Source organism: Myotis nattereri, assembly GCF_964212035.1.
Source record: "Myotis nattereri genome assembly, chromosome: 4".
NCBI lineage: Eukaryota > Metazoa > Chordata > Mammalia > Chiroptera > Vespertilionidae > Myotis > Myotis nattereri.
This window is the reverse complement of record NC_138079.1, coordinates 76,607,563-76,633,261: the sequence shown is the minus strand read 5'-3', so window position 1 is coordinate 76,633,261 and position 25,699 is coordinate 76,607,563. Positions and strand designations below refer to the sequence as shown.

Genomic DNA, 25,699 nt, shown 5'->3' with positions numbered 1-25,699 from the left:
TATTTGTGCTTAATCTATTTTATAAACTATCAATTCTTGGAACGTCTTAAGTAACCTACCTTTGGAAGGTTTATTCTTTTCATAAAAATGAATACTTGGAAAAGCCATGCAGATGTGATATTTTTAATACTTCCTTAACATAAGGTAAAACAGGCAGGCCACCACTGAAAACATTTTAAATATCCATAGTAAATAATTACACAGGTATGGATCACATTCAGTATTTAGTGTATGACCAAGTTAATAAGTCAAAAACAAAATAAAATAAAAAAGACAAACAAACCAAAGTTAAGTTATGAATCAATACATCTTTGAAAAGCTTCTGCTATTTATTTACTTCTGCACAAACAAGTGGGAAGGCCCATCAGAATAAACATAATTGAATTTTAATCACTATCCTTAAAATAGCCTAAGAGTTCTTCAAACACAGACATACTAAATTTGGATGCATTTGTAATAAATAGTTTAACAATTTATGTCTTAGTAGGATCTTTTAGTGGAATGTATTGAAACCAGTCATAATTCACTGCAAAGATAAATAGGAAAAAGAAAACAAACTTTTGAATGGCATGTTATAATGACCTGGACAAAACCGATTATCAACTAGTCATAGCACATGCAACAGATCGAGAAATTAAATTCTCAGCTATATACTTTAAGTGTGTTGTCAGACACGAGAAAATGCAAAAGTTTCTACCAATCTCATTCATCTCCGCCCATATTCAATTTCATTTAAAACAAAAAAACAGATCTTTCTCTCCAGATATTCATGTTAATCAGTGCAAAGTAAAACAAAGCAATTCAGTAGAAATGGTTTATTACAATATTATTTTAGGAGGGTTTATTCCTCAAATGTACTAAAAAATGTCTAAATCATGAGAATGATCAACCTCAATATCTTCCTCTACATCCAGCTTAGTTTCTCCGTGTCCCTCCTGTGACTCATCGAGAGAGGCCAAGGCCTCATTCGTGTCACTTGCAAAAGTTTCTCGTGATGTATCATCATCTTCTTGAAAATTCAGACTTTTAATAGCTTGCTTCATCTTCTTCCCCAGCAGTTGTGTTCTCCTCTTCCTAGCAGCTTTTTTATTTTCATATTCCTTTTGATTTTCAATGTAGAAAATGTCCTATAACAAAGGCACAACTTTAGTAAATAAGAACTACCATGTATTAAAAGGCTATTACAAGGCAGACCCTTTACATTATCTTCATTTCTCACAAAAAAACAAGCCATTATTATTAGACTCATAATTGTACACAGTCCAAGATAAATTAATTAAGTCCCGACTGCAAGAAGGGGATGAAGCTGATTCAAACTCAACCTAGTGTTCGGTCTAGGGCCCATGCGTATTATACCATAACACATCATCTCTAAAGTTTAAGGTTTCTAAATGGCAACATACTATAGGAAAACCATGTTGTTTAGCATTTAAACGAAATATAATTCATCATGACAAAACAGAAGTCTTTGGAGTAAAGATTTACTTTGAAATACCATCATAATCATATGCTAAGAAACAGAGCCATTCCTGAATTGTGTCACTAAGTACGATAATGTAACCTACACAATGCAAGAACAATTCCATTGTTAAAAAAACATGACTGTAATTCACATGTGACAATGTAAGTCTTTGTCAGAAACTTTTATCACAAAGCACAAAAATAACACAGCACTGTAACACATTCCAGGTAGAGTTTCTCAACCTTGACACTACTGAAATTTTGAGCTGGATAATTCTTTGTTGTGGCAGTCTGTTGTATGTATTGTAGAATGTTTAGCAGTACACCTGACTTTGTATTTTCTAAACCAAAAATTAAAAGTACAGCCCAGCTGGTATGGCTCGACGGTTGAGCATTGACCTATGAACCAGGAGGTCACCGTTCGATTCCTGGTCAGGGCACATGCCCGGGTTGCTGGCTTGATTCCCAGTGGGGGGCATGCAGAAGGCAGCCAATGATTCTCATCATTGATGTTTCTATTCTCTCTCTCCCTTCCTCTCTGAAATAATTTTTAAAAATATATGTTAAGAAAAAAAAAACACCACACCAATTCTCAAAGAAGTTAAAAAAAAAAAGTACAAGGTCACATGGGCCCTGGACCGAACACTAGGTTGAGTTTGAATCAGCTTCATCCTCTTCTTGCAGTCGGGACTTAATTAATATCTTGGACTGTGTACAATTATGAGTCTAATACAAAACAAAATCAAATGGAAACAAGGAAAGCAAGCCCACTCAGCCCACTCGGCTTAGTTCTGCTTCCAAGTTTTGCAGACTGTGACTGTTAGCAACATCATCATCTGGATGGCATATGAAATTACCTGCAATAAAATTCTATTTGCTTTCAGGTTTTTTCCTCTAATAACGAAGGTACTCAATCTGTGCACATATAGAAAATTTGAAAAAACACAGAAAAATCTTAAAAGCCAAAACATTTATAATCCCTCACAATAGATCAAATCATTGGTAACATTTTGATGTTTTACATACCCATCTATTGTCCCATGCCTCTTTTTCTTTATAAATTTGTATTTTGCCTCTTTAAAAAATTTAGTATTGTACTTTTTTCATTTCCTTAAAATTGCTTCACAAAAATAGAGGCTATAGCATAATCCTTTTATTTTAAATATATATTTTTATTGATTTCAGAGAGGAAGGGAAAGGGAGAGAGAAACACCAATGATGAGAGAGAATCATTGATCAGCTGCCTCCTGCACGGCCCCTACTGGGGATCGAGCCCGCAACCCAGGCATGTGCCCTTGACCAGAATCGAACCCGGGACCCTTCGGTCCGAAGGCCAACGCTCTATCCACTGAGCCAAACCAGCTAGGGCTAGCAAAATCCTTTTAAGAATGTTCCCAAAGCCTGGCCAAGGTGGCTCAATGGTTGAGTGTCAACCTACGAACCAGGAGATCATGGTTCGATTCCCAGTCCGGGCACATGCCCGGGTTGCAGGTTTGATCCCCAATGGGGGGCGTGCAGGAGGCAGCCAATCAATCATTCTCTCTCATCATTGATGTTTCTATCACTCTTTCTCCCTTCCTCTCTGAAATCAAAAAATAAAATAAAAAAGAAGTCGACAATCCTCTTTTATTGGATATTCTAAATATTTCTATTGTTTGTTATTATAATGCAATGTTTCTGGTAGTTTAACATTAAAAACTAACATTAAAATCCCCATCTCTACAATGAGTTAAAAGAATTATTTCAAAGACATGTGATTTGGTGAAAACATAGGTTTAAAAAAAACATAGGTTTAAAGCCAGTCAGTGTCTGTGTGATCCCAGGCATATCATTTTTATTACTTTTCATTTGCATAACAGGATAACACCCACTTTGATAGCCTGTGGTAAAGATTAAAGCCATATAAGTATTTGGCCCAATAGCAAGCTAAGGATGAATAAATGCTATTTTCTTCTTTCTTGTTTCTGGAAAGTTTGCCCCAAGTTTTAGGTACAGAAATCTTTTCTAGATATTTTATTTAATCCTTTCATAGCCTTATTAAATAAGCAGAGCACATATTAAAGTCCCCACTTTACAGATGAGAAAATGGAGGCAAAGGGAGAATTGTTCATAGTCATATAACCACTAAATGGCATATTTAAGATTAAAACCTAGATTTTGAATCTTAGAGAATTCTATTCATCACATCATGCTATTTCTCTGAAAAGATTAACATTTTGTTATCTAATGAAAACCCAAGAATTTCCTTCTAACTACACATTATTTGTCAGAGATTATATTGAGGGAGTAGGGAGAACATTAAGGTTTAAACTGTTCTACCACTCCTAAGGAAATTTACATTGTTACAAATTTATGTTATCAAAATAACTGTTCCAATAAGGAAGAAAGCAGTTACTGACTAGAGATTTCAAATGTGCAACAACAGTAATGTCAATAACAGATCTTTAAAAAGTGACTTGGAAGTGAACAGGCAGAAAACCTAAGGGAAAAAAAACAACATGGAACATGCAAAATATGCTCACAACAGCTCAAGAAAAATGGCTATTTATTCATCATTGACATTATAATTAGTATGGCTACAACATATTCCTATTTTATTACCCACTGTAGTAATAAAGAGACGACAACACTTCTCAAATATAGCAGGCATGGCCCGGCTGGCATGGCTCAGTGGTTGAGCGTCGACCTATGAACCAGGAGGTCACTGTCCATTCCCAATCAGGGAATATGCCCAGGTTGTGGGCTTGTTCCCCAGGGTGTGAAGTGCTGGAGGAAGCCGATCAATGATTCTCTCATCATTGATGTTTCTCTCTCTCTCTCCCTCTCCCTTCCTCTCTGAAATCAATAAAATATATATACATATATATGTATATATATATATATGTGTGTGTGTGTGTACATATATATATATGGCGCAGCTGTGTTGCATTTGCACACATTTTTCCAATGTAAGAAGTTAGACTTGCCGAAACCGGTTTGGCTCAGTGGATAGAGCGTCGGCCTGTGGACTGAAAGGTCCCAGGTTCGATTCCGGTCAAGGGCTTGTACCTGGGTTGCGGGCACATCCCCAGTAGGAGATGTGCAGGAGGCAGCTAATCGATGTTTCTCTCTCATCCATGTTTCTAACTCTCTATCTCTCTCCCTTCCTCTCTGTAAAAAATCAATAAAATATATTTAAAAAAAAGAGAAAAAAAAAGAAGTTAGACTCAAATATATCTGCTAAATGAAAATCATGCTCCTTAATTAACGAAAGGTACCAAATTTTGAGCTACAAAACACCCACATTGTAAATTCCCATAGAAGACATTCTAGTAACACAAACAATGATTAAGAATACTGAAGTGCCTAGCCTAGCTCCTAGTTTATAAGAAATGCTGGAGAGAGGGATGAACAAAACAAACCCATGAGGAGACAATCACCAGAATGTACATTCTTTAAGACTCTTCAAAAGGTCTGAATTATGGGGGTAAATATGGGACTAAAAAGAGCAAAAGATGTAAGAAAATGGAATGTGGAAATCTGGACATGATCCTGTTTTGGAGGGAGAAAAGAGTTGAAAATAGATTCTTGGGACAATTCAGGATATAGGAGTAATCTAGAAGTTGGATGAAACTAAGAAATTGTTTTATTTTTCTTAGGTATGCCTATATAGGATATTGTCTTTATTATTGAGAGAGGCTTGTTGAAGTAATTAGGGATGAGTGTCCTGATTTTATTTCCAAATGGTACCAAAAAATTGTAAAGTAAGACTGTTAAACTATCAACAACCCGTGACTCTAGGTGGAGGATATATGGGTATTCATCCTATTCTTTCATTTATTCTGCATGTTTAAAATTCTTCAATAATAATAGTTGTAGGAGGGTAGGAAATAATTACGTGCTAAGAAACCAGAAAAAGATGCCATAAAAGAAATCTTGGTCTTGGCTCTGAAAGGGAAGAAAAAGAGGCGGAGCTTTACAAAAGGCACAGGTTTCACTTGAAATGAGACTAGGACAAAATTAGTCAATTTAAGACAAAGCAAGTGATGAAGATTAGTAGAAAATGAAGTTAGTGGCCCAGCTGGCATGGCTCAGTGGTTGAGTGTCGACCTATGAATCAGGAGATCACTGTTCGATTCCCGGTCAGGGCACCTGCCCCAGGTTGTGTGCTTGTTCCCATTGGGGGCATGCAGGAGGCAGCCAATCAGTGATTCTCTCTCATCATTGATGTTTCTAACTCTCTCTTCCTCTCTGATATCAAATATATATATAATATATATATATATATATATAATCTTTTAAAAAATTAAGTTAGAGGCTGAATAGAAGTCAAGTTATTATGGATCTGAAAAGTCAAGAACACAATCATTTTTACCTTAATTTGTTCCTCACTGATACTAGGAGTGTTTTTCAGGAGATTCAGGAAAACTCCACCTGGTGTTCTTCTTCGACTACCATTCTACAAAAAGAAACAGAAAAAATATACTTTATAGACTCTTCTCATGAATGGCCAAAGTATCTTGTAAACAGAGATGTGCCTAAGGCAGTGGTTCTCAACCTTCCTAATGCCATGACCCTTTAATACAGTTCCTCATGTTGTGGTGACCCCCAACCATAAAATTATTTTTGTTGCTACTTCATAACTGTAATTTTGCTACTGTTATGAATCGTAATGTAAATATCTGATATGCAGAATGTATTTTCATTGTTACAAATTGAACATAATTAAAGCATAGTGATTAATCACAAAAACAATATGTAATTATATATGTGTTTTCCGATGGTCTTAGGTGACCCCTGTGAAAGGGTCGTTTGACCCCCAAAGGGGTCGCGACCCACAGGTTGAGAACCGCTGGCCTAAGGCGATACTGAGGTCTACCCTGACTACTCCAGTTTAACGGCAATGCCCTCCTTGCCTCTCTGTACCTACCTTTGATCATTTTCTTTTCTCAGAGCACTTATCACTATCAAATATACTTAAAGATATTATATTTACTCTTCATAGACTGTCTTCCTCCACTCCCCACTATAATATAAGCTTCCTGTGTCTAAAACAGTGCCTGGCACACCGTGATAAAAAGGAAGAATGCATCAAAAGAAAGTGAATTTGGACTTCTATCTTCCCAAGATTTGCATTAGCTCGCTGGAATATAAAGTTTTATTACATTACTATAGAATTATTGATGAACCTATAACTTGGTGCTCAACTAAATGAAAATCAAAGTACTTTAACAATGACACAAAAGAAGGGCCTGTGAAGACTATTATAATTTGTTTTAGTTTTTACTTCAGTAATCTATGTTCACAGTCTGTTTCCTCAGACTGCTATCAATTCTAATTGGTTTCCACAGCATAATATTGATTTACTCTCTTGTGATGTTATTATTCAGATTTCCGAGGAGTAAATAAGAAGGAAGCCATTCAAATGTCATTCTCACCCGGAGGTGAAAGCTGAGTGAAGTGAGATCTGCAAAATCATTCTATGGGATAAACTGGTGCTGCCTGGGATCTGGCCCCAGCCAGGAGTGCTCTTGCTGCCATTCTGAAACAGTAAAGTGTTTCTCAGCTGTTTTTTCCATTATTGTTTCCTCCACTGCAAGGAGCCTTTAGACACTTTCCTATTCACCCCCACCACCCATGAAATTTTATTTTATTTTTTTTTATTTTATTTTTTTTTAAAAATATATTTTATTGATTTTTTACAGAGAGGAAGGGAGAGAGATAGAGAGTTAGAAACATCGATGAGAGAGGAACATCGATCAGCTGCCTCCTGCACATCTCCTACTGGGGATGTGCCTGCAACCCAGGTACATGCCCTTGACCGGAATCGAACCTGGGACCTTTCAGTCCGCAGGCCGACGCTCTATCCACTGAGCCAAACCGGTTCCGGCGTCACCCATGAAATTTTAATACTCACAGATATACGATGTGCTTTTTACATAACAAGGTTTTTTTCCTTTTGTCCCCAAGAACCAATTTTGAAGAATGCATGAATTAAACCAAAAATAACACTTCTGTTCATCCACTGCTAAGTACTGGACACGGTGATAAGCGCCTCATGTGTATCATCTCATTTAATCCTCGCATTCATCGCCATTTTACAGCTGAGGACACTGAGGCTCTGAGAAGTCAAACAACTTAGCCAAATATTATACCTAGTAAGCTGCAGACCCGAACTCAAAACAATGAACCCCTTAATTCCAAAATCCATATTCTTAAAATTTGAGCTTCCGGGTTTGTATGTTGTCTGCACACTAACAGGCTACAATTTACGTATGTTTTTTCTAAGTATTAAAACTGACTATACTTACTTTTTTATTCAGTTTTCATTGTTAACAAAGTTTTTTTAAACCTCAAACCAATAACTTATGATCCAACAATCAATTTTATTGTGTAAAAAAGTCATATTAAGCACAATTAAAAATGAAAACAATGAAGCTCTTAGTCTTACCATTATAAAAAGGCCACCATTCTGTTCTACTTCAGCAGTTTCCATCAGAAGTTCAATTGCCTTTTTGTTCCCAATAATACTCACTACTCGTGCTATCAGATCTTTCTTTGGTTCCTGCAACCTGAGAAGGAACAAATAAAGTAATATTAACCTCTTTATTTGTTGTATAAAGTTAAAGAAATCTACCTTAGTTTCGTTCAGTCCTCAACTAGAATTTAAGTGTATTCTAATAACATTTGTTTTTCAAAATCTTCAATATTTAGCTTTGAAATCGATGACATGGAGACATTCCTACCATGGGTCACCCAAGGAGTAGTAACCTCAAGATTTCATCTTAAGTCTTATAACTGGCCTCTTCACTTTGCTTTATTGGATTATGGTGGATTTCAAAGTAAATGTGCACAGGGCTTGCTTAAGCAGCACATATACTAAAATTGGGAAGATAGAGATTAGCATGGCTTCTGCGCAAGGATGACACACAAATTCGTGAAGCGCTCCCTATTTTTTTCACATTGATGTTTCGCTCGCTCTCTCTTCCTCTCTCCCAAATTTATTTTAAAAGTAAATGTGCACATACACTGAGGGGAATGCAAGCCTAAAAGCAAAAGATAAAACCAGTCCACTCCTGTCAAAACAAATAACATACACTAGCTTTCAATTATTGTTCTGTTTTTAGCATATTTTATTGATTTTTTACAGAGAGGAATGGAGAGGGATAGAGAGTTAGAAACATCAATCAGCTGCCTCCTGCACACTCCCTACTGGGTATGTGCCCACAAGCCAGGTACATGCCCTTGATCAGAATCGAACCTGGGACCCTTGAGTCCTCAGGCCAATGTTCTACCCACTGAGCAAAACCGGTTAGGGCAAGCTTTCAATTATTTAGAGATATCTGGATAGGATTTTCCCCTCACAAACTCCTCACTTCAGAACAAAAGGTACGACTAATATTCAATGATGACTTATAGGATAAGCCCAATCCTAAGAACTTTATATGCATTATCTCAGTTAATTCTCTCAACAACCTTAAGAAAGAGGTAATATTACTTTCACTTTACCACTCAGAATTAAAAACACCAGGAATGCCCTAGCTGGTTTGGCTCAGTGGATAGAGCGTCGGACTGTGGACTGAAGGGTCCCGGGTTCGACTCTGGTCAAGGGCATATGCCCAGGTTACGGACTCAATCCCCAGTAGAGGGCGTGCAGGAGGCAGCCGATCAATGATTCTCATCATTGATGTTTCTATCTCTCTCTCCCTCTCTGAAATCAATAAAAATACATTTAAAACAAACAAACAAAAAAACAACACCAGGAGCCTAAGTAACACTTGTAATGTCAGAGCCCACACTCTAGAGATGAAGGAGGATTAATATTGCAGAAGTCTACCAGTTCCCTAACTAGGCCTGGCTTCCTGTTTCTTCTCAATAGGAGGCAAAGAGCATTAGACTAGGAAAAAGGGACCAGAGTTTAATTCCGGGTCTGACACATAAAATTTGTGACTTCGGGCAAGCCACGCAACTGTTGGGCTTCAGTTTCCATATTCTACAAAGTGAAAACTTTGGTTTACAAAATCTAAGTTCCTTTCCAGCACTCAAATTCCAAATTCCTCAGTAGTTTAAAAATCCAGTATTGACAGGCTTGCCCGGAAAGTAAATGCTTGTTTTCCTGCTAGCTCTATTACTCTTGAACCATATTTGTTTTCAAATTTGTGACACTGTTCATTAGTGATTTAGAACTTATGAAAAGTTAAACAAAATTTGAACTTGTTAAAAATACATGCAATGTTAATTTACATCAAGCAATTCTACTCCGAGGAATTTATCCAAGAGAAATGAAAATCATGTCCAAAGACCTGAATGTGAAAGTTCATAACCTTATTCAGAGTAGCCAAAAGGTGGAATAGCCATTCAATACAGATATGTGTGTGTGTGTGTGTCATAAATAAAACATTACACTAAGTAAAAAGCCAGGCACAAGAGCCCACACATTATATAATTCTATTAATATGAAATGTCCATAAAATGCAAATTTATAACTACAGAAAGTAGATTAGCAGTTATCTGGGGCTGGGAACAGGGGTTACCTTTATTTAAATGGGCGTGTGGATATGAGGGGGATCTTATTGGAGTGATAGAAATGTTTTGAAAGTGGTTTATGGTGAGAGCTGTACAACTGATAAATTTACAAAAATATCAACACATGATTGAAATGGGTACATTTTTACTCTATGTACAATATGCCTGAATCATATAACAAGTCATGAATGCTTGAAAACACTCAAAACTCCCTCCCACATGATTTAAAAAGGTAATTTTTTTATCTAAAGAGCTCTTGAGCACTAAATGGAAAGAGTTGCTTATGAGTTCATAAAAGTTTGCAAAATTATTCTATCAATCTGTCCAAAGTTAATAAAATACAAATATATTCACACAACCAAATAGCCCAGAGTTCGTTCCTTAAATTAAAAAAAAAATCTTAAAAGGGAACAGTATCACTAATGTATTTGGAATCTATTTTATTTCCTATAAATGGAAGATAGTTGGTCAAGAGCTCATTTGTATGAAAATTTTAAATGCTCACCTGAAAGTAATTTCATCAGCCACTCTCTCCTGAGAATCCTCCTCTGTGATCTCATACCGGCCTTTATAGTTCATTTCCAGTCTGTCCCCTAGTCGGTCTTTGACAGGTCGTTTCCGTTTGAGATGACCTTGCCCGTTTTCCTCTTCCTTTGAGCCTGTTTTCTTGCCATCTTGCATATATTCATCTAGCTCTTTGTCTAATTCTGTTGTCTGTTCTTGAGACTCCCTCTTAAGTTTCTTAGCCAGCAAATAATTGTAGGCCTCGCATTGTCTGCTTTTGTCAATAGTGCCTTCCATTTCCAAGATACCAAGTTCGTTGGCCACCGAATCTTGATTCTGCTCCTGCAGCACAGCACCCCAGATGTTGTTAACCTTCTTCCCTCCAGCAAAAGGCGGCTTCTGGCTGCCCTGGCCGAATGCAAAGGGCTCTAGTTTGGGAGGGGGGTTGAAACACTTCTGTCGCTTGCGTTTCCAAAGAGAGGTATCATCATCTGAATCAGAAAAACTCTCTTCACTTGAGTCTACACCTTTAACAGTCCGATAATGTGACGCTGGTGCATAGGCTGCTGCAGTGCCCTGGAAGGGCCTCACTGCACTGTCCCCAACTAGTGCTTTCTGGGAGAGAAAGGAAATAAATCAATTCCACAAAACACATCAACTCCACCCACCACGTGCTCTTTAAAGAAAAAATTATTTAGGAATTCAGCTGGACCATTTTGAAGCAGAACGGATCTTCAAAAATGAGAAACCAATTCAGTCCCTACTTTTCTCAAGGTCCATATGGAATTTCCAATTTTAAAGGCATAAATTCTTCTTTATAGAGCTAATGCAGAACTTAGTTCTAAGGCCTCCTTCTAAAAAATTACCAAAGCCCTTCATTCTCACCTTTAGAAGATTTGCAATCTTTTCAGTTCTTGTCAGAATGCTTGAAAATGATATACACACTAATTGTTACTAGTAGTTAAAACAGAATTTGTTTTCACTTTTTTAAATGTTTTGTTTGTTTGTTTTTTTTATTTCAGAGAGAGGAGGGAGAGGGAGAGAGAGACAGAAACATTGATGAGAAACATCCATAGGCTGCCTTCTGCCACCCCCCACTGGGGATCCAGCCTGAAACCCACGCAGGTTCCCTGTCCAGGAATTGAACCAGTGACTTCCTTGTGCATGGAAGTTCGATCAACCAACTGAGCCACACCAGCTTGGCCAGAATTTGGTTTTTGCTTCCCAAATATGCCTTTTACTCATTTAAACACTTCAACTTCCTTTCCACAGTTTTGTGACTATACTCCTTTTAGATTAGATAGTAAACTATGGGTAGGAGTCCAGGACATATTACTTTTAAGCCCACCCAGTGTGGCTCAGTGGTTGAACATTCACCTATGAACCAGGCAATTACTGTTGGATTTCCAATCAGGGCACGCGTCCAGGTTGCAGGCTCAATCCCCAGTAGGGGTTGCCCAGGAGGCAGCCGATTAATGATTCTCTTGCATCACTGATGTTTCTATTTCTCTCTCTCTCTCCCCCTCTCCCTTCCTCTCTCTGAAATCAATGAAATATATCGAAATAAAAAATGCAGAGCCCTGCCCTGGCCACTGGGGCTCAATAGTTACAAGTGTTGGCCTGCACACTGCAGGGTCACAGTACCATCTCCCTCAAGGGCACCTGTCTGGGTTGCAGGTTCAAATCTCGCCCTGGTTGGGGCGCATACAGGCAACCCACATACCGATGTTTCTCTGTCTTTCTCTCCCCACCCCACCTCCACCTTCCTCACTTTCACTCTCTGAAAATCAATGGAAAAAATATCCTCCAGTGAGGATTAACAACAACAAAAAAATGCAGGGCCCATGGCGTTCAATTTGCCAAGTCATCGGTCAATCTGTAAAACAACCTGAAAGACATTGAAAAACAAAATACCTCGGTGTCATTTTAATGCAAAAGAATCACCTTTGCTTTTTGTACTAAACACTAAAGAAGTATTTGTTTAACTATTATGTGCTAGAAATGGGGGTGGGGTGAGTTAAAGCAATTAGGCAATTTTCCTATCTTTTGAAAAAAAGCTTTTTTTAATTTTTATTGATTTTTTTTGAGAAAGAGGGATGTGTGTGTGTGTGTATATATATATACGTAAAATAGAGAAACGTGAGAACGGAACCTCCACGGGCTGCCTCCTGCACGACCCCCACCGGGGATGAGCCGGCAGCCCAAGCCACACACCGGCTAGAGCAATCCCTCCCATCTTCAGATAATAATGGAGCTAAAAGCCCCGGTGGATAGAGCATCGCCCTGCGGACTGAAGGGTCCCAGGTTCGATTCCAGTCAAGGGCACATGCGCAGGTGGCCGGCTCGATCCCCAGTGGGGGTCGTGCAGGAGGCAGCCAATCAATGATTCTCTCTCATCATTGATGTTTCTATCTCTCTCTCCCTCCTCCTTCCTCTCTGAAATCAATACAAATATATTAAAAAAAAATAATAATGGAGCTAACATTTCTCAGGTGGTAAGCTCCGCTGAATCCTCACCACCAGGGTGTCAGTGCGCACCGCTACCGATCTCGGTCCACAGCCCCGCGCATTGATTAGGCATTAACAGCATTAACAACGCGTGCATTAATAACCTGCCCCAGGTCACGGTGCCGGCGCCAAGGTTCCAAGCGGGCACCCCGGCACCAAAGCCCTCGCAGAGCTGGTTGCTCAGCGGGGTGTGGGGGGAGGACAAGCTCGCGTTTACAAAACCCGGAGACCAGCACGAAAATAGTGCCATGTGCCGCATGACAAAGCCAGGGGGGGTGGGCTATGGAAGACCAGGCTCCGAGCAGGTGACGAGCGCCATTCCCCATCCTCAATCCCCTGTCTGCTCTGGGCGACAACGAGCTCCACGCGCTTTCGGGCCGGGGTCCCGCCGGGACGTCCTGGCGGCGCTGACGTGGGGGACTCGGTAGGTTTGGGGAAGGAAGAGCGGAGGAGAAACGGCCTCCGGAGGCCGCCGCCCGCGGCTCCCTCCTCGCAGCGAGACGCCGGCCCGGAACCACCGCCCGCCCTGCACGCTCACCGGCACCTGCAGCGGCCTCTCGCAGGGCGCGATCGTCATGTCGGAATCCGAGTCGGAAAGCTGCCCATCTTCCATGTCGCCGGCTTCCAGCGCCATGTTCCCGCGGCCCGGCGCGGCGGTGGAGGGAGCACTTCCGGCGGCGGCGGGCGGGTCCGGCGGGCGGCCTCTCGGGCGCCCCCGCGAGGGGCTGCTCCCGCCCGGCGGCCGGGGTGGGGAGGGGCGGGGGGAAGGGCGGTTCGCCGGGACGCCTGGCCGAGGCCGGCGGATGGGCGCGATCCCTGCAAACTGCTCGCGGGCGCTGCTCCGGGAAAATGCGTGCCCCGCCGCCCCGCCACTTTGGCGCCTTTCCCTCCAGACGTGGTTTCCGTGCAGCCTAAGTTTGTGCGCGAGCAGCGGCCATCGGGGATTCCTCCTTGGCCTCACCCCTCACTTGAAGCCCCGGCAGAACGTCTGGCTCCCATTCTTGCTTCTGCGCAATCGCCATGTAGCTTCCTGGGAAGCCATTGCCCGAGGTCCCCGCCTCCTCCGACCCCCCAGAGGCTTCCCTGCACACAATGAGACCCGAGTCCTCTGCTTGGCGAGCAGGGCCGCTGGCCCGCGCCTCTACCCCCCTCCCCCCAGCACCCAGCTCCCAGCCCCCACCCCCCAGCTCCCAGCCCCCAGCCCCCACCCCCCAGCTCCCAGCCCCCACCCCCCAGCTCCCAGCCCCCAGCCCCCACCCCCCACCCCCCAGCTCCCAGCTCCCAGCTCCCAGGTGGCGCTGCTTGCGTTCCTCAGGCACCCTTTGTTCTTTCCAGGCTCTAGGCCTTTGCAGTTGCTGTTCCCGCTGCCAGACAGACCCCTCCCAACACCCTGAAACCCCATTCTTTCAGGTTTCTGATTGAATGCCATCTTCTCAGAGAGGCTTCTTCGACCACCCCAAAATAGGAACCTCTAAAGCTCTCTTCAACCCCTTTTTTCTTCATGACATCAGTAGTCAGATGTGTATTTGTTTTATTTTTTGTCTGAAATGTCTGTTTTTTTTTTGTTTTTTTTTTAATAAATTTTATTGATTTTTTTACAGAGAGGAAGGGAGAGAGACATAGAGAATTAGAAACATCGATGGGAGAGAAACATCGATCAGCCGCCTCCTGCACATCTCCTACTGGGGATGTGCCCGCAACCCAGGTACATGCCCTTGACCGGAATCGAACCTGGGACCTTTCAGTCCGCAGGCCGACGCTCTATCCACTGAGCCAAACCGGTTTTGGCTGAAATGTCTGTTTTATTCAGTGTTGTTTCCCCCGTGTTCCACCCAGTGACTTCTTGTATAGAATAGAGGATCAAGAAATAGTTATTGAATATTTTTTATATAAAGAGGATCTTACTATTTGTACCTTTTAGTATTGTGTAATTTGCTTTAAAAAAATAAACAATGTAGTAATTTATCCTGGACACCATTCTATAGCAAAATACAAAGATCTGGTTCCCTTCTAATGACTCCCTGCTATTCCATTGCATGGAGGCACCATTATTTAGTCTCTGATAGTGCACATCTAGGCTATAGACAATTTTGCAACTAGCACGTATATTTTGCAAATTTGTTTTATTATGTCCTTAGGATACACTTCTAGACTATATGAAAAAGATGAATGTAGATTTTTGAAATGTGAATTTAAGACAAAGGAATTTTAGAAATCACTTGGTACAATTTCCTATTTTGGGAAATGAAGAGGGATTACACAGCTATTCTATGATTTTTATGGAGTTTTTTTTTTTTTTTTTTTTTTTTTTTATGAATTATTATCTTTTATTTCAATTATATATAATATGTAATTACTCATGTACCTGTATGTTAGCTTATGTATTTTAATCACAAAACTTCCATACAATTGGTCTCCAAACTTCTTTCTGCCCATGGTAAATGTTATTTTATTTTTTTTTTTTATTAGTTAAGGAATTACAAATGTGTCCTCATCCCCCCCTTTAACCCCCAACCTCCCCCCCACACACAAACTCGTGCTCCCATCCCCCCGTTGTCCATGTCCATTGGTTTGGCTTATATACATGTATACAAGTCCTTCTGTTGATCTCTTCCCCTTACCCCCGCCCTCCCCTACTTTCCTTCTAGGGATTGATAGCCTGATCGCTGTTTCTCAGTCTTTGGGTCTGTCCTTTTTCATCAATCTATGTTGTTCTCTATAATCCACAAATGAGTAAGATCATGTGGTATTTATCTTTCTCTGACTGGCTTATTTCACTTAGCATAATGCTCTCCAGTTCCATCCATGCTGTTGCAAAAGGCAAGAGTTCCTTTTTTTTTACCGCAGCATAGTATTCCATTGTGTATATGTACCACAGTTTTCTAATCCACTCATCTGCTGATGGGCACTTAGGCTGTTTCCAAATCTTAGCTATGGTGAATTGTGCTGCTATGAACATAGGGGTGCATATATCCTTTCTAATTGGCGTTTCTGGTTTCTTGGGATATATTCCTAGGAGTGGGATCACAGGGTCAAATGGGAGTTCCATTTTTAGTCTTCTGAGGTAGCTCCATACTGTTCTCCACAGTGGCTGCACCAGTCTGCATTCCCACCAGCAGTGCAGAAGGGTTCCTTTTTCTCCACATCCTCTCCAACACTTGTTGTTTGTTGATTTGTTGATGATAGCCATTCTGACAGGTGTGAGATGATAACGCATTGTCGTTTTGATTTGCATCTCTCGTATAATTAGTGACTTTGAGCAGGTTTTCATATGTCTTTCTGCCTTCTGTATGTCCTCTTTCGAAAAGTGTCTATCTAGGTCCGTTGCCCATTTTTTTATTGGATTGTTTATCTTCCTTTTGTTAAGTTTCATGAGATCCCTGTATATGTTGGAAATTAAACCCTTATCGGTGGTATCATTGGTAAATATATTCTCCCATGTAGTGGGTCTTCTTGTTGTTTTTTTGATGGTTTCCTTTGCTGTGCAAAAGCTTTTTATTTTGATGTAGTCCCATTTGTTTATTTTCTCTTTAGTTTCCATTGCCCTAGGAGCATTATCAGAGAAGAAATTTCTTCGGCATATGTTTGCGATTTCGCTGCCTGTGGATTCCTCTAGTATTTTTATGGTTTCCCGTCTTATGTTTAAATCTTTTATCCATTTTGAGTTTATTTTTGTGTATGGTGTGAGTTGGTGATCTAGTTTCATCCTTTTGCATGTATCTGTCCAATTTTCCCAACACCATTTATTGAAAAGACTGTCTTGACTTTTATGGAGTTTTTTTAATAGAGCTGAGTTTTTAAATTTTTTTTATGATGTTGACATCTTTCCTTTTTTAAAAATTTTTTATTGATTTCAGAGAGGAAGGGGGAGAGAGAGAGAGATAGAAATATCAATGATGAGAGAGAATCACTGATCGCTCACCTGCCTCCTGCACACCCCCTACCTGGGATTGAGCCCACACCCGGGGATGTGCCCTAGACTGGCATGGAACCCGTGACCTTTCAGTCCGCAGGCTGGCGCTCTAGTGACTGACCCAAACCAGCTAGGGCTGAGTTTGCTTGTTTGTTTTTAATTTGTTTTATTTAATTTTACCAAAACCTGATTGGAATTTAGTAAGTAAGTATAAGTCCAGTAACAATTCTACAAAAATGGACATACAATGCCAGAATTCCTTCAAAGCAACTAATATATTCTTCTTTTGCATAAAACATGCATTCACTGCCAAATGTTGGCCAAAATCGGCCTCTATAAGAAGAGACGGTCCCCCTCCTTTCTGTGCCCTCCCTTTCACTATCTCTAAAAATCCATGGAAAAAATATCCTCAAGTGGAGATTAACAAAAAACAACCACAAAAAGTAAGCAACTTTCTGATCCTTAAATCAAACATTTGAGAATATACAAACTTTCAGGCCCAAAGGGTCCACTACCTGTGCAGCCTTGCAGGGGGTGCAGGAATCCTGACTTGGAAGAGTTCCCAAACTGGGGATTGTAAAGACCTCAAAGACGCCCTGCGCTTTCTAACCCCTTTTCTTACAAGGCCAGCCCGGGACACACAGCATCTCCTGTGGCCATAAGACCTTCCAGCTTCACACATCACTCTTCATGAGGATCTGTAAATAGGAGGTGTGATGCAGAAAAACATGGGATGGACCATTTCTTTGAGGCCTTGACTTTCTGTAGTTCTCATTCATCTCATCCAGGGATCAGTGGACACTCGTCTACATGGCTGCTGAACACACAAAGGAGTATTAATAAACACTTGTGGCCCCAAAGCCTCAAATGCTCGGAGTCACATACCTCTAAGGGTGTTATCTATTGTCAGGGCAGACCTTGTTCCTCCATGCCGGGAGCCGGTCCATGCTTGCTGTTTCAAGGGACTTGGCATATATGGCATACTGTTCTTAATATGTTTTCTCACCTTCTTGGCACTATGTGTTTTAACCAAGGTCACCTCTCTGAGAAAGGTTGTTTCCCCTGGTAGGGATTTTCCCCTGAAGTTAGGGAGGGAATAAAACCTCTTAACTAAGTGCCAGGTGGGTAATTAATCACTTTAACTACGAACAATCATGCTTAAGCTACATAATCTTTACTCCCTGGAATGGAGATAAGAAACGCCCTAACCTTTGTAATAGAGATTGATAGGATTGAATCAACTGGTATAAATACAGATGTCACAAGACAGCAAGAGACAGTGAGAGAGAGACAGAACCTAGGCACAGAACCTACACAGAACGTTCTCTAGGGACAGAAGAACTTCGCTGGAGAGAACATGGCAAAAGATCCTGGACAGAAACTGGCCTCAGAACCTAGAGACAGAACCTAGCGAGAGAACATGGCAAAAGATCCTGGACTGAACCTGACTACAGAAATTGGCAAGAGAACCTGACTAGAACCTGGTGACTGAACCTGGCTGGAGAACCTGGACAGAACCTGACTGGAGAACCTAGCGAGGGAACATGGCTAGAGAACCTGGCTGGAGAACCTGGAGAACCTAACAAGAGAACACGGCCACAGAACCTGGCTGGAGATCCTAACCAGAACTTCGCTGGAGATCCAGAGCAGAACCTCTCTGGAGATCGAGACCAGAACTTGGCTGGAGATCCTGGCTAGGCTGCTGATCAACTGAACGCTGTCTCCGTGTCCTTCCTTCTTCACCGACTCCGTCCACACCTTTGGGGACCCCTGGACCTGCTGGGGTTGGACCCCGGCACCTCCAGAGGGAGAGAGCAACTCAGTGTTTATCAAAGGGTGTTTTTCACATAGACTGAGGGGCTTTAAAGAGATTTCAAACCAAATGAAAGGCCTTCCCCTCAAATATGGGGTTTTATACAACGTTCCTTGAGGTTCTTCAAAAGAGAAGAGCTGAATCCTGACTACAGGTCTCCTAACTCTTAGACAACTTGATTGTTTTACCTTTCCTACATACAATTGCAATCCCCTCGTCGATTTGGCTCAGTGGATAGAGCCTAGGCCTGCAGACCAAAGGGTCCTAAGTTCAATTCTGGTCAGTCAAGGTCACTGATGTACCTCGTTTGGTCGGGGCCCTCAGGGCCCATGCAGGAGGCGACCAATTGATGTGTTTCTCTCACCTCCATGTTTCTCCCTGTCTCTTCCTCTCTCTTCCACTCTCTCTAAAAAAGGTCAATGGAAAAATATCCTCAGGTGAGGATAACACACACAAAGAATTGCAATTGCCTTGGAATGGGTTTGTGTATGGTGTAATGTAGGAGTCAAATTTCAGGCTATAATTATCATTTTACTATGTGGTATGTGATGCAACTAATTATCATATAAGGCAAGAACAGTCCTCCTACCCCCGAAATATTTTGTCCCGTGTTTTCCTCTAGAAGTTTTAGTTCTTACCTTTAGGGCCATGGTCCATTCTGAGTTAATTATATTGTGTGAAGTAAAAGTCAAGGTTTTTGTTTTTTTTTTTTTTTTTGCATGTGAATATCCAGTTACTATAGCACCTTTTATTGAAAAGACTCATTTCTCCCATTGTTTTTCCTTGATACTTTCACTGAAAATTGATTATATATACAATGTCTATATCTGGGTTCTCCATTCAGTTTATATTTGATCTTTTTTTGTTTGTTTATTTGTTTGTAGATCCTAACCCGAGGATATTTTTTCCATTGATTTTTAGTGAGAGTAGAAGGGAGGGGGAAATACAAAGAGAGACACACATCGATTGGTTGCCTCCCACACATGCCCTGACTAAGCCTGCAGCCAAGGCACATGCCCTTGATTGGAATTGAACCCAAGACCCTGCCACCCTTCAATCCATGGGCTCACGCTCTGAGCACCCGGCTAGGGCAGTTCCATTGATCTTTATACCAATGTGAAGCTTTCTTGATTACTGTAGCTTTATAATAATTGTAAAATTGTTATAATAATTATTAAAATTATGTACATTTGTTTTTTATTTCCCCCCCCGCAAAGTTGTTTTGGCTGTTCTAGATCCTTTGCATTTCCATTTAAACTTTAGAATCTGCTAACCAATTCTGGTATTTTGATTGGGATTGCTTTGAATCTATAAAGTAATTCACACGTTAGGGAGACTGCCTTAGCCTGATGCCATTACCCTCGCTGAAATCATTTATTGTCAATTGACAACTCTTCTGATTCTGGGCTCATTAAACAACCAGATAGGTAGTTTGTATCCTGGAGGAGAAAGCAGTCATCAGGGGATGTGAATGGTTGGTTTTGTGAAGATAATTTTTTCTATAAAATAATACGCCAGCATTCTAGTTGTAGCATCATCTTTTATGAACTGGATTAATATCAGTCTGCCCAGAACAATAGTGTCACTCACGCATGCTGTGACAAATCAAGTTCCCAGTTTGCAACAGTGAAATTGCATCCTGGACTGTGATGATTTCTCCAGTCTCCTGTGGCATTGGGGCAAGCGTATATGTTCAGATTACATCTCTCTGCCTCCTGGCCAGCGAGCTTTGAAAAAATGAAGCCGGCTAGCATTCACTGAGGATATCCTAAGCACAGGTCATTTGTACCTATGCTGTAATTCCAGTCCTTGCTTTAATCACTGCCTTTGAGGCCTTTGATAAGTCATTTGAAAAGCAGAATTGACCATTTGCAAACTCTGCCACTTTTAAAAAAATTTTTTTATTGACTTCAGAAAGGAAGGGAGAGGGAGAGAGAGATAGAAACATCAATGATGAGAGAGAATCATTGATTGGCTGCCTCCTGCATGGCCCCCACCAGGAATCAAGCCCACAACCTGGGCATGTGCCCTTGACCGGAATTGAACCTGGGACCCTTCAGTCCACAGGCCAACGCTCCATCCACTGAGCCAAACTAGCTAGGGCAACTCTGCTATACACACACACACACACAACACACACACACACACACACACACTCTAGTAGCCCGGTGCACGAAATTCATGCACATTAAAAGGGAATTAATTGCCCTAACTGGTTTGGCTCAGTGGATAGAGCATTGGCCTGCGGACTCAAGGGTCCTGGGTTCGATTCCAGTCAAGGGCATGTACCTTGGTTGCAGGCACATCCCCAGTGGGGAGTGTGCAGGAGGCAGCTGATCGATGTTTCTCTCTCATCGATGTTTCTAACTCTGTATCCCTCTCCCTCCCTCTCTGTAAAAAAATCAATAAAATGTATACTTAAAACAAACAAACAAAAAAACTGTCTTTGTTCTTCAAAAGCAAGAATATATTCAGGTAAATATTCAGAAGGAAATACCATAATTCAACATTTTTCATTAATTAGGAAAACTGTAATTTGTAATATAACAAATCAGTGAAAACAACTTTCTCCCTCTTTACACCAAAACAAAACAAAACCCCAACACACACACACACACACACACACACACACACACACACGCACGCCCCAAACAACAACTCTTCAGGCTATTCCATAGAACAGCAGCGCCACCATCACTGGGGAGCTGGTTAGAAATGCTGATGCTCAGACCCCGGCCCGGACCCACGCACTCAGAATGTGCCCTGGACATGCTGGCGCGGTGAGGACGTGCACGCTGCAGTCTGAGATGAAGCCTCGCTCTGATCTCCTGGGCGTTAGAGCCGATCCTTTGCTGGGGAGAACTCGTGGGCTCGCGGCCTCCGGCCTCTTTCACTAGATGGCAGTCCCCCTCTCGTGTCCTCTCTGCGTCCCCCGCTTTGTTCCGGCCCCAAATTAAACCCGGGGTGCGGGCTGGGGCCGGCCTTGAGGCGGGAGGGCGGGTCCCGGGGTGGGGCCGGGCCTGCCCAATGGGCGCTCCCGGGCGGGGGGCGGGGCCCTATTTCAGCTCCGGCCGCGGGCGCGCGGCGCGTCCCGGGCTCAGAATGTGGCGCGTCCCCGGCCACCTCTGCGTGCGCTTTGCCGGGCGGAGCAAGCTCTCGGGACCTCGGAGCAGGCCGGCCGCCTTCATGTCCACTCTGCTCATCCACCAGCCCCAGTACGCGTGGCTGAAGGAGCTGGGGCTCCGCGAGGAGAACGAGGGCGTGTACAATGGAAGCTGGGGCGGCCGGGGCGAGGTACGCGGGCGGCCGGGGAAATCTCTGCCGGAGGCTCCGTCCGCCGCGGGAGGCCGGCGGGCTCTGCTCAGCCCGACTCCCCGCTGCTGCTGTGGGCGGTCGTGCCGGGTGGAAAGTTTCGAGCTCCACCGGAAAAGTTTCTCCGAGCAGGGAGCCTTAAAACACCCCTAGACGTTCGGCCCTTGTGCGCCGTGGAGAGTCGGTTCCGTGCCATTTTGGGGCTGGTTGGGGTTGGTTGGGGCTGTTGGGGTTAGACTTTTCACGCATATTTACAGCCTTAGGGCCGAGTTCTGCCATCTGCAGTGAGAAACGCCCCACGCTTAACGGCGGAAGTTACCTTAATTTTGCGCTTGACTGTGGCTCCTGAGATGTGACATCTGCGCCAGGGGCAATGCTCTACAATACAGTGTCGCACTGCCTTCTTTCTGAATCCCTGTGGGGTGTGCAAGCTCGGACTTCCTGAAACCCTCGTCTCCCCCTTCCACCCCCCCCCCCGCCCCCCCCCGCCCCCCCTCCCCCCCCCTCCCCAGGACTGGTTTTCCCGCATTTGTTTCCAGAGCCCAGCACCGTGCCTGGCGTCCAGTTAGCACTCCATAAAACGTTCTCTAGGATATGATGGAAAGGCAAAGCACTTATCGCCTAGATCTTTTGAGAGTCGCTTAGGGAAGAAAGTTTTTGGAATAAAATATTATATAACATGCCACAGACGGCGTGCATGTTATATAATGAACGTGTTTTGTTAGAGGAAACGCCTTCCCTTTAGTGGTTGTGGGAGACTCGGGCGGTTTTAATACACCCCACTCAATTGGTAGTTGCCTATTTTTGTTTTTCCCATGGCATCTAGTCATTAGCTTCTTGGATAATCTAGTTCCTCCTGAAGGCCTTTTCAAAAGAAAAATTTTTAATAATAGTTATTATGCCTTGATGATTTTTTCTTTCTTTCTGTTGATCATTTCAGTTTGTGCGGACACAGGCCGTGCCCGTAGTTGTTTGGCTTTGGCTATTTTATCTCATGACCAGAGGGTGGGCAGCGTAAGGGAGAGAAAATACGTAAAACTTGATTTCGGTCTATTAATGGTAAAAGGGACTAAATAACAGGTTACATTTAGATTTTTGTTAATATACCTAATACTTAGATGGCAAGAGAGGGTTTTGCAGAAAGGTGGTTCTAAATGTTTAGGTCAAAATGAAAAGCTTTGTAGAGTGGCTTATTTGTAACAGAAGTTAAGGTTCCAAGATTGGATATTTTATCTTCGTCTTTTTTCTTCTTCCTCCTTTTTTTCTTCCCTCATTTGGTCTGTTCCCCTAATTTGGATGGGCTTACATTTTCTACATATGATTGCCATCTTTTTGTTTTTAGGTGATCACGACTTATTGTCCTGCTAACAATGAGCCAATAGCAAGAGTCCGACAGGTGAGTACTTCCTATTTTTCATGCAAACCGTCTACTTGGAGTTATTGGGAGTGATCAAGAGCTATAGGAAATTACAAAGTCAAAGAACAATGTTTCTTTTTCACTGACATTTAAGACTGTCCACTCTTCCCAGTGGAGGTGTGTGCGCCCCAGAAAAGGTGAACCATAAAGAGGACTAGGAGAGGGGGTCCCTAGCTTCTGAATCACCTGGGACTCCTAGAACAAAGTCCCCATAAATCGGGCTGGAGCCCGAGGTTCTGATATTCCAATACTCCTCGGGTGTTGTTTGAGATGCGGCTAACAGACAAAAAGCACACCTAGGTTCTACCTGTCTTACTTACTGGGTTCCAGCGAGTTTTGGGAAGCATGGGCCATGAAAATAATTTCAAACCACAAATTTTAGGGCCACCCAGAGATTTCCAATTCTTTTCCAAAATAGTCTGTGTGTTCTTAGGAGATCATCACTTTTCCCTTTGTCTCCACCTAATTCTTTTTTTTTTTTTTTTTACACCCTCTTCTCCCCTCCTTAATTCTTAATGTAGGCTAGTGTGGCTGACTATGAAGAAACTGTAAAGAAAGCAAGAGAAGCATGGAGAATCTGGGCCGACGTAAGTACGGAGGCCATGGCATGATTACTTACTGTAGTGCAATGAGGTAAAGAAGCATCTGATGAGCAGGCCAGTGCCCCTGGCTGAAAGGGGAGCCCTTTGGGAGCTGTGGTAATCTCTGCTATAGTCTTAGAATAGTGCCTTTTACATATTGGGTCTTCAGTGTCAATGGGTAGTTAAAAAAATTATTTTTATTTTTATTGCTTTTTAGAGAGAGAAATAGAGAAACATCCATTGATTGCCTTTGACACACACTCCAGCCATGGATCAACTCTGCAACCTGGGTATGTGCCCTGACCAAGAATCGAACCTGCCACCTTTTGGTGTACAACACTCCAACCAACTGAGCCACACAGGCGAGAGCATCAGTGGGTAATTTTAAATGGATTAAAACTCTTACTAATAGCCCTGGTGACGTGGCTCAGTTGGTTGGTCCTCTCCGGTGCACGGAAAGGTTGCAGGTTGATTCCTGGTCAGGGCCCATAACCAGGCTTCCCCAGTAAGGGGTGTGCAGGAGGCACTGATTGATGAATGTTTCTCTCTACCTCCCTCTCTCTAAAAAAATAAAAACACCCATTTGCTTCTTCTCCCTCCCCACCAGCTCTCTGGGAGGTGAATGGGGAGTTTCTCAGAAATAGATTCACATTTCTAGTTCACAGGGCAGTGGTGGCTGCCCTTCCAAAGGGCAGGGGCTGGAGTTCCTAAACTGTCTAAAGCAGCGGTTCTCAACCTGTGGGTCGCGACCCCTTTGGTGGTCGAACGACCCTTTCACAGGGGTCACCTCAGACCATCGGAAAACACATATATAATTACATATTGTTTTTGTAATTAATCACTATGCTTTAATTATGTTCAATTTGTAACAATGAAATTGGGGGTCACCATAGCATGAGGAACTGTATTAAAGGGTCGCGGCATTAGGAAGGTTGAGGACCACTAGTCTAAAGGCTTTGAGGTGGGTTCTGCCTCCTCCACCTCTGAGTCCACCAGGGGTTATGTGAGCAAATGTAGGGACAGAGTGGAGTTTGGCCCCGCTTAGCTGTCACTAGGTGAGGGCCAGTTCTCTGGAGGAGGGGAGAGTAAAGAACAGGGTTAGCCTGGATTTCCTAATCCTCTCACCTCACCCTGAATATCCCTTTTGGTCTGCCACCAGAAATTCTAGGCCTGTCGCTGGAGGAATATCCTGGGGTTAACCCAGCTCTACCCCTGGGGAAATTCACCTCAGTGTGCTTTGTCATGTAAAAAGGGGAGACTGCCCACTTCCTGGGTTATCATGGTGGGTGGTGTAAAATGAGTTAATCACGTAAAATGCTTACAGGAGAGCCTGGCACATGGCAGACCTCTACCTGCCAGTGATAAAAGCACGTGCTGCTGGGTCTGGAACTGTTGAGCTAAGTGTTTTCGCTGAATCACTGATTGCTGGGGAGTGGGCTGCGGAGGGTGTGCTTGGGGAGGGGCAGGCTCTCCAGGGGGGCCCTGGGTTGGACGTAGCTTTGTTGTTTGCTGAGAGACCTCTAATGTGCAAAGATCGAGGAACATTTTTCTGCTGATTTAACTAATTCTTAGACTGAGGGTTCCATTATACATAATAAAAATATGCCTGAGCAGGAAAATACCGCTTCCAAAAGTCAACAGTAGCTAAGTAAAGTTCCCCCACCTGCGTAGAGAATAGTGTCCAG

General features: G+C 42.6%; 2 protein-coding genes and 1 long non-coding RNA gene across 5 annotated transcripts in view; 1 reads left to right on the top strand and 2 right to left on the bottom strand.

The window, feature by feature from the left end:
- Positions 1 to 25,699, bottom strand: part of LOC308517611 — a 775,374-nt gene that overhangs the window by 723,180 nt on the left and 26,495 nt on the right. The gene's annotated exons all lie outside the window — the stretch shown is intronic.
- PHAX (phosphorylated adaptor for RNA export) lies at positions 108 to 13,899 on the bottom strand. 2 transcript variants are annotated; one of them, XM_081088818.1, is made up of 5 exons: positions 13,517 to 13,899; positions 10,472 to 11,085; positions 7,892 to 8,012; positions 5,816 to 5,899; positions 108 to 1,127 (listed from the first exon to the last, which is right to left on the bottom strand). In XM_081088818.1, exons 1-5 carry the CDS (start codon positions 13,610 to 13,612, stop codon positions 858 to 860), a joined length of 1,185 nt encoding a protein of 394 aa, XP_080944944.1. In that variant the 5' UTR covers positions 13,613 to 13,899; the 3' UTR covers positions 108 to 857. The 2 variants fall into 2 exon arrangements, with proteins under 2 accessions (XP_080944944.1, XP_080944943.1); XM_081088817.1 differs by having other exon boundaries at positions 13,523 to 13,627.
- Positions 21,794 to 25,699, top strand: part of ALDH7A1 (aldehyde dehydrogenase 7 family member A1) — a 39,649-nt gene continuing 35,743 nt past the window's right edge. The window contains exons 1-3 of one of the 2 annotated variants that reach the window (XM_081088814.1): positions 21,794 to 21,998; positions 23,359 to 23,412; positions 23,955 to 24,020. In XM_081088814.1, coding sequence (XP_080944940.1) covers positions 21,807 to 21,998; positions 23,359 to 23,412; positions 23,955 to 24,020 — 312 coding nt within the window. In that variant the 5' untranslated portion in view covers positions 21,794 to 21,806. Of the gene's footprint in view, positions 21,999 to 23,358; positions 23,413 to 23,954; positions 24,021 to 25,699 lie in introns of those variants that run through there. The other variant, XM_081088815.1, reaches the window with a different exon arrangement.

What these genes read in the sequence shown, in the direction of transcription:
- PHAX (XM_081088818.1), bottom strand. Translation starts at nt 13,612, where the DNA reads ATGGCGCTGGAAGCCGGCGACATGGAAGATGGGCAGCTTTCCGACTCG. An exon ending in ATGGTGGCCTTTTTATAATG is followed by an intron (nt 5,900 to 7,891) that starts GTAAGACTAAGA and finishes TTCTTTTTGTAG; the next exon opens with AATGGTAGTCGAAGAAGAAC. An exon ending in TCAGTGAGGAACAAATTAAG is followed by an intron (nt 1,128 to 5,815) that starts GTAAAAATGATT and finishes CCTTTGTTATAG; the next exon opens with GACATTTTCTACATTGAAAA.